Source organism: Oncorhynchus tshawytscha, unplaced genomic scaffold, assembly GCF_018296145.1.
Source record: "Oncorhynchus tshawytscha isolate Ot180627B unplaced genomic scaffold, Otsh_v2.0 Un_contig_82_pilon_pilon, whole genome shotgun sequence".
NCBI classification, from domain to species: Eukaryota; Metazoa; Chordata; class Actinopteri; order Salmoniformes; family Salmonidae; genus Oncorhynchus; species Oncorhynchus tshawytscha.
In genome coordinates this window covers 52501-62500 of record NW_024608987.1, presented here as the reverse complement: position 1 = coordinate 62500, position 10000 = coordinate 52501, and the positions used below count along the sequence as shown (strand labels likewise).

General features: G+C 53.0%; 1 protein-coding gene across 2 annotated transcripts in view; it reads left to right on the top strand.

Moving 5' to 3' along the window:
- LOC112241559 (dihydropyrimidinase-related protein 1) overlaps positions 1 to 10000 on the top strand; it is a 27054-nt gene that overhangs the window by 12744 nt on the left and 4310 nt on the right. For both annotated transcript variants that reach the window (XM_042313967.1, XM_042313968.1), the window contains exons 7-12: positions 802 to 870; positions 1065 to 1185; positions 2093 to 2249; positions 4016 to 4157; positions 4710 to 4880; positions 8042 to 8224. In XM_042313967.1, the coding sequence (XP_042169901.1) occupies positions 802 to 870; positions 1065 to 1185; positions 2093 to 2249; positions 4016 to 4157; positions 4710 to 4880; positions 8042 to 8224 (843 nt within the window). The remainder of the gene's footprint in view (positions 1 to 801; positions 871 to 1064; positions 1186 to 2092; positions 2250 to 4015; positions 4158 to 4709; positions 4881 to 8041; positions 8225 to 10000) is intronic.

Here is a 10000-nt window from a genome sequence, read left to right as displayed (position 1 = left end):
AACCCAGTCATAACACATTAATAATAAGGTCTGACTGTGTACAGTTATTATGATGATAACATTATGGGTGGTGGGGAGGATGAAGATGATGAAGATGATAAATATGATAAATATATAATGATAATGATAATAATGATAAATATTATAAATATTATAATTATGATGATAATAATAATTGCTGATGGTGATGATGATGCTGAGGGTGATGATGGTGATGATTGTGATGATGATGGTGATGATGGTGATGATGATGGTGATGATGGTGATGATGATGGTGATGATGGTGATGATGATGGTGATGATGATGGTGAGGGTGATGATGGTGATGATGGTGATGATGATGCTGAGGGTGATGATGGTGATGATGGTGATGATGATGGTGATGATGATGGTGATGATGATGGTGATGATGGTGGTGATGTGATGGTGATGGTGATGGTGGTGATGGTGATGGTGGTGGTGGTGATGATGGTGATGATGATGGTGGTGGTGATGGTGGTGGTGATGATGATGGTGGTGATGATGATGGTGGTGATGGTGATGATGGTGGTGATGATGATGATGGTGATGATGATGATGATGTTGGTGATGATGGTGGTGCTGATGATGATGGTGATGGTGATGGTGATGGTGGTGATGGTGGTGGTGGTGATGATGGTGATGGTGATGATGATGGTGGTGATGATGGTGATGATGGTGATGATGATGATGATGGTGGTGATGATGATGATGATGGTGATGATGGTGGTGCTGATGATGATGGTGATGATGGTGATGATGATGATCTTTATTCTGGTCCAGGAACAACGTAAGGTCCTCAGCCTGGGAATCACTGGACCTGAGGGACACCCCCTGAGTCACCCTGAAGAGGTGGTTTGAGTGTGTGTGACTGTATGTGTTCCTATATGTGTGTGTGTGTGTGTGTGTGTGTGTGTGTGTGTGTGTGTGTTCATATGTGTGTGTGTGTGTTCATATGTGTGTGTGTGTTCATATGTGTGTGTGTGTTCATATGTGTGTGTGTGTGTGTGTGTCCATCTCTTAACGTGTGTTGTGTTGCGGTACAGCTGGAGGCGGAGGCAGTGTTCCGTGCCATCACCATCGGCAACAGAGTCAACTGTCCCGTCTACATCACCAAGGTGATGAGCAAGACTGCTGCCGACACCATTACCTTGGCCAGGAGGAGAGGTCTGTCTGCCTGCCTGCCTGCCTGCCTGTCTGCCTGTCTGTCTGTCTGTCTGTCTGTCTGTCTGTCTGTCTGTCTGTCTGTCTGTCTGCCTGCCTGCCTGCCTGCCCCTGCCTGCCTGTCTGCCTGCACCCTGTCTGTCTGTCACCCTGCCTGCCTGTTTGTCTGTCTGTCTGTCTGTCCTGTGCCTGCCTGCCTGTCTGTCTGTCTGTCTGTGTGTGTGTGTGTGTGTTCTGTCTGCCTGTGTGTCTGTGTTCATGTGTGCCTGTTGCATATGTCTGTGTGTGCTGCCTGTGTGCCTGTCTGTCTGTCTGTCTGTCTGTCTGTCTGTCCTGTCTGCTGCCTGTCTGTCTGTCTGTCTGTGTCTGTCTGTCTGTCTGTCTGTCTGTCTGTCTGTCTGCCTGCCTGTCTGTGCCTGCCTGCCTGTCTGTCTGTCTGTCTGTCTGTCTGTCTGTCTGGTGATGCCTGTCTGTCTGTCTGTCTGTCTGTCTGTCCTGGCCAGGTCTGTCTGTCTGTCTGTCTGGCCTGCCTGCCTGTCTGTCTGTCTGTCTGTCTGTCTGTCTGCCTGCCTGCCTGCCTGTCTGTCTGTCTGTCTGTCTGTCTGTCTGTCTGGCCTGCCTGCTGTCCTGCCTGCCTGCCTGCCTGTCTGTCTGTCTGTCTGTCTGTCTGTCTGTCTGTCTGTGCCTGTCTGTCTGTCTGTCTGTCTGTCTGTCTGTCTGTCTGTCTGTCTGTCTGTCTGTCTGTCTGTCTGTCTGCCTGTCTGCCTGTCTGTCTGTCTGTCTGTCTGTCTGTCTGTCTGTCTGTCTGTCTGTCTGTCTGTCTGTCTGTCTGTCTGTCTGTCTGTCTGTCTGTCTGTCTGTCTGTCACTCAGGCCAGATTCAAGGTTCTGTTGTTGGCTCCTCCCACCAGGTTCCGTTGTGTTTGGGGAGCCCATCACAGCCAGCCTGGCCACAGACGGATCGCACTATTGGAGCAAGAACTGGGCCAAGGCCGCCGCCTACGTGACATCACCGCCGCTCAGCCCCGACCCCACCACCCCAGAACACCTCCACGACCTGCTGGCCTGGTAGGACAACACACACACACACACGGACGCACGCACGCACACACACACGGACGCACACACACACACGCACACACGGACGCACGCACACACACACACACGGACGCACACACACACGCACACACGGACGCACGCACACACACACACACGGACGCACGGACGCACACGCACGCACACACACACACGCACGCATGCACGCACACACGAACACACACACGGACACACACACACACACACACGGACGCACGGACGCACGCACACACGCACACACACACACACACACGGACGCACGCACACGCACACGCACGGACGCATGCGCACGCATGCGCGCACACACACACACGGATGCACGCACACGCGCACACACACACACATACACACACACACCCGCACCTTTCTCTGTCCCTGATTCCAAAAATAGAACAGAAACCAATAAAATGTATCTGTTGCCTTGGCTACAGACCTCTCCCTCCTCTTCCTCCTCCCTCTCCCTCCTCTTCCTCCTCCCTCTCCCCCTCCCTTCCTCCCTTCCTTCCTCCCTGTCTTTCTCCCTCCATCACCCCCTCCTTCCTTCCTTCCTTCCTTCCTTCCTTCCTTCCTTCCTTCCCTCCCTCCCTCCCTCCCTCCCTCCCTTCCCTTCCTTCCTTCCTTCCTTCCTTCCATCCTTCCTTCCTTCCTCCTTGTCTTTCTCCCTCCCTCCCTCCCTCCCTTTCCAGGCGGATCTAGCTGTCACCATGATAGTATGATGGTGTGGTTCTCTTTGAGGTTCTGCTGAACAGACACGTATTATTAGGTTCTAAGGAGACAAAGGAGAACAATAAAAGTATCATTTTAAACACACAGTTTATCCTCTCTCTCCGTCCTCCCTCTATCTCTGTTTTCTCTCCTTCCCTGTCTCCCTATCTCTCTCTCTACCTCCTTTTCACCTCTCTCTTCTTCTCCATCTTTCTCCCTCTCTTCCCCTCTCTCTACCTGTTCTCTCTGTTATAATGATATGCTGTACAGTGGTAAATTAAAACATACTCTATGTGCTGTAACGATAATTATCTCTTTCCGTCCCGTCCCGTTTTTCTCTCTCTCTGTCTCTGCCTCTCTCTGCCATCCTCCCCATCTCTCCTCCCCGCTCTCTCTCCCACCTCTCTCTCTCCCGCACACAACTCAATCTCTCCTCCCCATGTCTCACTCTCTGTCTCTGTCTCTCTCTCTCCCATCCTCCCCATCTCTCCTCCCCGCTCTCTCTTTCTCTCTCCATTGTCTCTCTCTGTCTCTCTCTCTCTCTCTCTCTCTCTCTCTCTCTCTCTCTCTCTCTCTGTCTCTCTCTCTGTCTCTCTCTCTATCTCTCTGTCTCTCTCTCTGTCTCTCTCTCTCTCTCTCTCTCTCTGTCTCTCTCTCTCTCTCTCTCTCTCTCTCTCTCTCTCTCTCTGTCTCTCTGTCTCTCTCTCTCTGTCTCTCTCTGTCTCTCTCTCTGTCTCTCTCTGTCTCTCTCTGTCTCTCTCTCTCTGTCTCTCTCTCTCTGTCTCTCTCTCTGTCTCTCTCTGTCTCTCTCTCTGTCTCTCTCTCTGTCTCTCTCTCTCTCTCTCTCTCTCTCTCTCTCTCTCTCTCTCTGTCTCTCTCTGTCTCTCTCTGTCTCTCTCTCTCTCTCTCTCTCTCTCTCTCTCTCTCTCTGTCTCTCTCTCTCTCTCTCTCTCTCTCTCTCTCTCTCTCTGTCTCTCTCTCTCTTAAAAGTAATGTATACCTTGTTCTAACGTTGTGTTGATGTTTTGTGACAGCGGGGACCTGCAGGTGGTTGGCAGTGCCCACTGTGCCTACAGCACGTCCCAGAAGGCCATAGGAAAAGATGACTTCACCCTGATCCCCGAAGGAACCAACGGTATCGAGGAGAGGATGGGCTTCGTCTGGGACAAGGCTGTGGTGAGAGAGAGAGAGAGAGAGAGAGATGTGTGTGTGTGTGTGTGTGTGTGTGTGCGTGGACCCTGGTCTAAAAGTGTCTTCTCTCTCCTCTTCCTTTTCTCTCCTCCTCCTCTTCGTTCTCTCCTCCTCCTCCTCTCTCTCTCTCCTCCTCCTCTCTCTCTTCTTGTCCTCTCTCTCTCCTCCTCTCTCTCTCTCTCTCCTCTTCGTTCTCTCTCTCCTCTTCTCTCTCTCTCCTCCTCTTTGTTCTCTCCTCCTCCTCTCTCTCTCTCCTCCTCTTCGTTCTCTCCTCCTCCTCCTCTCTCTCTCTCCTCCTCCTCTCTCTTCTTGTCCTCTCTCTCTCCTCCTCTCTCTCTCTCTCTCCTCTTCATTCTCTCTCTCCTCTTCTCTCTCTCTCCTCCTCTTCGTTCTCTCCTCCTCCTCCTCCTCTCTCTCCTCCTCCTCTCTCTCTCCTCCTCCTCCTCTTCGTTCTCTCCTCCTCCTCTCTCTCTCTCTCCTCCTCTCTCTCTCTCTCCTCCTCCTCTCTCTTCTTGTCCTCTTCCTCTCTTCTCTCAGGCCACGGGTAAGATGGATGAAAACCAGTTTGTGGCGGTGACCAGCACCAACGCAGCTAAGATCTTCAACCTGTACCCACGGAAGGGACGCATCGCTGTGGGTTCTGACGCTGACATCGTTATCTGGGACCCAGACAGGACCAAAACAATCACCTCCAAACTGCAACAGTCGGTGAGGGAAGAGGAGGGAGGAAAGGAGGGAGGGAGGGAGGGAAGGGAGGGAGGGAGGGAGGGAGGGGGAGGGAGGGAGGAGGAAAGGGAGGGAGGGAGGGAGGGAGGGAGGGGGAGGGAGGGAGGGAGGGAGGGAGGGAGGGAGGGAGGAGGGAGGAAGAGGAGGAGGGAGGGAGGAACTGGAACCAAGACATGATCAAAACCTCCAAATTACAACAAAATAAAAACTGAATCCTCTTCTACTTTCTTTTTTCTTTCCATCCCTCCCTCCCTCCTTTATCTCCCTCCCTCCCCCTCCTTTATCTCCTCCCTCCTTTATCTCCCTCCCCCTTTATCTCCCTCCTTTATCTCCCCCTCCCTCCTTTATCTCCATCCCTCCTCCCCTTTATCTCCCTCCCTCCTTTATCTCCCTCCATCCCTCCCTCCTCCTTTATCTCCCTCCCTCCTTTATCTCCCTCCCTCCTTTCTACCCTTTATCTCCCTCCCTCCTTTATCTCCCTCCCTCCTTTATCCCTCCCTCCTTTCTACCCTCCCTCCCTCCTTTATCTCCCTCCCTCCTTTATCTCCCTCCCTCCCTCCTTTATATCCCTCCCTCCCTCCTTTCCTCCCTCTATCCATCCCTCCTTTCCTCCCTCCCTCCCTCCCTCCCCCTCTTTCCTCCCTCCCTTCCTTTCTACCCTTTATCTCCCTCCCTCCTTTCTACCCTTTATCTCCCTCCTTTCCTTTCTACCCTTTATCTCCTCCCTCCTTTCTCCCTTCCCTCTCCCTCCCTCACCCTTTCCTCCCTCCCTCCCTCCCTCTATCCCTCCTTTCCTCCCTCCCTCCTCCCTCCCTCTCCCTCCCTCCTCCCTTACCCCCCTCCCCTCCTTTCCTCCTCCCTCCCTCCCTCCTCCTTCCTCCCCTCCCTCCCTCCCTCCTCTATCCATCCCTCCTTTCCTCCTCCCACCCTCCCTCCCTCCCTCCCTCTCCCTCCATCCCTCCTTTCCTCCCTCCCTATCCCTCCCTCCCTCCCTCCTTTCCTCCCTCCCTACCCTCCCTCTATCCCTCCTTTTCCTCCCTCCCTCCCTACCTTCCCTCTATCCCTCCTTTCCTCCCTCCCTATCCCTCCCTCTATCCTCCTTTCCTCCCTCCCTCCCTCCCTCTATCCCTCCTTTCCTCCTCCTCCCTACCCTCCCTCTATCCCTCCCTTCCTCCCTCCTTTCCTCCCCTCCTCCCTCCCTCCTTTCCTCCCTCCCTCCCCTCCCCTCCTTTCCTCCCTCCCTATCCCTCTCCCTTCTCCTCCTCCCTCCCTACCCTCCCTCTATCCCTCCTTTCCTCCCTCCCTCCTCTCTCCCTTTCCTCCCTCCCTCTCCCTTTCCTCCCTCCCTCCCTCCCTCCCTCCTTTCCTCCCTCTATCCCTCCCTCCTTTATCTCCCTCCCTCCCTCCCTCTCTCCCTCCCTCTATCTCCTCCCTCCTCCCTTATCTCCCTCCCTCCTTTTCTCCCTCCCTCCCTCCCTCCTTTCCTCCCTCCCTACCCTCCCGCTATCCATCCCTCCTTTCCTCCCTCCCTACCCTCCCTCTATCCATCCCTCCTTTCCTCCCTCCCTCCCTCCCTCTATCCATCCCTCCTTTCCTCCTCCCCCTACCCTCCCTCTATCCATCCCTCCTTTATCTCCCTCCCTCCTCCCTCTATCCATCCCTCCTTTCCTCCTCCCCCTACCCTCCCTCTATCCATCCCTCCTTTATCTCCCTCCCTCCCTCTATCCATCCCTCCTTTCCTCCTCCCTACCCTCCCTCTATCCATCCCTCTTTATCCCCTCCCTCCCTCTATCCATCCCTCCTTTCCTCCATCCCTACCCTCCCTCTATCCATCCCTCCTTTCCTCCCTCCCTACCCTCCCTCCCTACCCTCCCTCTATCCATCCCTCCTTTCCTCCCTCCCTACCCTCCCTCTATCCATCCCTCCTTTCCTCCCTCCCCCTACCCTCCCTCTATCCATCCCTCCTTTCCTCCCCCTACCCTCCCTCCCTCCCCTCCCTCCCTATCCATCCCTCCTTTCCTCCCTCCCTCTATCCCTCCCTATCCCTCCTTTCCTCCTCCCTACCCTCCCTCCCTCCCCCTCCCTCCCTCTATCCCTCCTTTCCTCCCTCCCTACCCTCCCTCTCCCTTCTTTCCTCCCTCCCTCCCTCCCTCTATCCCTCCTTTCCTCCCTCCCTCCCTCCCTTTCCTCCCTCTCTCCCTCCCTCCCTCCCCCTCCCTCCCTCCCTCCTTTCCTCCCTCTATCCCTCCCTCCTTTATCCCTCTCCCTCCCTCTCTCCCTCCCTCCTTTATCTCCCTCCCTCCTTTCCTCCCTCCTCCCTCCTCCTTTCCTCCCTCCCTACCCTCCCTCTATCCATCCCTCCTTTCCTCCCTCCCTACCCTCCCTCCTTTCCTCCCTCCCTACCCTCCCTCTATCCATCCCTCCTTTCCTCCCTCCCTACAATCCCTCTATCCATCCCTCCTTTCCTCCCTCCCTACCTCCTTTCCTCCCTCCCTACCCTCCCTCTATCCATCCCTCCTTTCCTCCCTCCCTACCCTCCCTCTATCCATCCCTCCTTTTCTCCTCCCTACCCTCCCTCTATCCATCCCTCCTTTCCTCCCTCCCTACCCTCCCTCTATCCATTCCTCCTTTCCCCACCCCCCTCTATCCATCCCTCCTTTCCCTCCCTCCCTCCTTTCCTCCTCCCTCTATCCATCCCTCCTTTCCTCCTCCCTACCCTCCCTCTATCCATCCCTCCTTTCCTCCTCCCTACCCTCCCTCTATCCATCCCTCCTTTCCTCCCTCCCTACATCCCTCCTTTCCTCCCTCCCTACCCTCCCTCTATCCATCCCTCCTTTCCTCCCCACCCTCCCTCCCTACCCTCCCTCTATCCATCCCTCCTTTCCTCCCCACCCTCCCTCCCTACCCTCCCTCTATCCATCCCTCCTTTCCTCCCTCCCTCCCTGATCCTCCCTCTATCCATCCCTCCTTTCCTCCCCACCCTCCCTCCCTACCCTCCCTCTATCCATCCCTCCTTTCCTCCCTCCCTCCCTACCCTCCCTCTATCCCTCCCTCCCTCCCTCTATCCCTCCCTCTCTCTATCCCTCCCTCTATCCCTCCCTCCCTCCTTTCCTCCCTCTCTCCCTCCTCCCCTCTCCCACCAGGCTCTGGAGTATAACATCTTTGAGGGGATGGTGTGTCGGGGGGGTCCTGTCGTCGTGGTGACCCAGGGGAGGGTGGTCTATGAGGAGGGGGAGGGGCTCCGCGTCCAGCAGGGTTCAGGACGCTTCATCCCCCGCCAAGCCTTCCCAGACTACGCCTACCAACGCATCACGACCAGGAGCAAGGTAACTACAAATCCCACAATGCAACACAAACCAGGAAGTGGCCCCACCCCCATCAGAACTTGTTTTGGTATTAGCTACAAATTGGGCGAGTTCGACAGACAACATTAAAGAACAACTGTCCCTGAAAACAAACTTCTCCCTTTGAAAAACGGCCTATGTGGCATCAATATGAGTCAGAAATATTTATTCTACAGCCAAAATTGACTATAAAGTGTAAAATAGAACAATTCTGTTCATAAAGTTAGTCTCGTCCAAAACAGAGAGATGATACAGTTGGAAAAATGGTATGTAACAGAATTAAGGATACACAACAACCTTGGGTTGTCCAACAGTTGGATCCTTGGGTTGTCCAACAGTTGGATCCTTGGGTTGTCCAACAGTTGGATCCTTGGGTTGTCCAACAGTTGGGTCCTTGGGTTGTCCAACAGTTGGGTCCTTGGGTTGTCCAACAGTTGGATCCTTGGGTTGTCCAACAGTTGGATCATTGGGTTGTCCAACAGTTGGGTCCTTGGGTTGTCCAACAGTTGGGTCCTTGGGTTGTCCAACAGTTGGATCCTTGGGTTGTCCAACAGTTGGATCCTTGGGTTGTCCAACAGTTGGATCCTTGGGTTGTCCAACAGTTGGGTCCTTGGGTTGTCCAACAGTTGGGTCCTTGGGTTGTCCAACAGTTGGGTCCTTGGGTTGTCCAACAGTTGGATCCTTGGGTTGTCCAACAGTTGGGTCCTTGGGTTGTCCAACAGTTGGGTCCTTGGGTTGTCCAACAGTTGGGTCCTTGGGTTGTCCAACAGTTGTCCTTGGGTTGTCCAACAGTTGTCCTTGGGTTGTCATTGGGTTGGCTTTATTTCAATCCTGTCCAGTAAGCAGCTCAGCTGCACGGGACCTGGTTGTAATGCCCGTGGTAAATTTGGTTTGATTTTGGATATCTCTATGTGGCTAGTTAGGGACCATCAGGTAAATTACACAATGTACATGGGTCAATATGTTAAACTTCCAATAGCTCCAAATTTCAATGACTTAAAAAACCTAATTCTAACTATAAATTGTGAAACTTCATATACAAATATTGAAAGCATTTAATGAGAAAACAAAAAGCTGTGCAACATGAAAATATTGTCTCATTTGCATTGTGTAATTGATTGACGGTCCCTAACTAACCCCCTGAGATAGGCTATCCAAAGTTAAACCAACTTTTCTATGGTTGCACACCAGCCTGCTGAAGCTAATTATGGAAGGATTTTGGCTCTTTCCACATGCGAATACACATCACTCAAATGACACCCCGAAACCAACTCAAGTTTGAATTCAGTCATGGTCGCTAGCACTTCTTTTAATGACCCAAATCTAAAACGAGGCCAAATCAGGAAGTTCAGCCTCCCTTTAATGGAGAATCGAGACTGACTGAAATACAAATCTCCTTGAATCATGTTAACTACTACTTGTAGTCAGTCAGTCACAATTTACCCATAACACATCACGGTTTTGATCCTCCCGAACATACATATTAATTATTAAATAAAATAATATAAATATGAAATATAATAACCATTCTATTCATCTTGGGCTTCATGGGGTGAAATAGTGGTTATTTGTGACCTGCTAGTCTCTGCTGAGTCATCAACAGACGTTCTGGTTGTCATGGGAAACGGAACTTCCAGCTTTTGTATGTTAACAAGGAGACTCCTCCTCCACATATACTGGATTGGTTGAGCAGTGCAGAAGAGAACCTCCCCCCCGACTGTTTTTTCCCCCTTCTCTTCAAGAGCCAGACAGGATGTA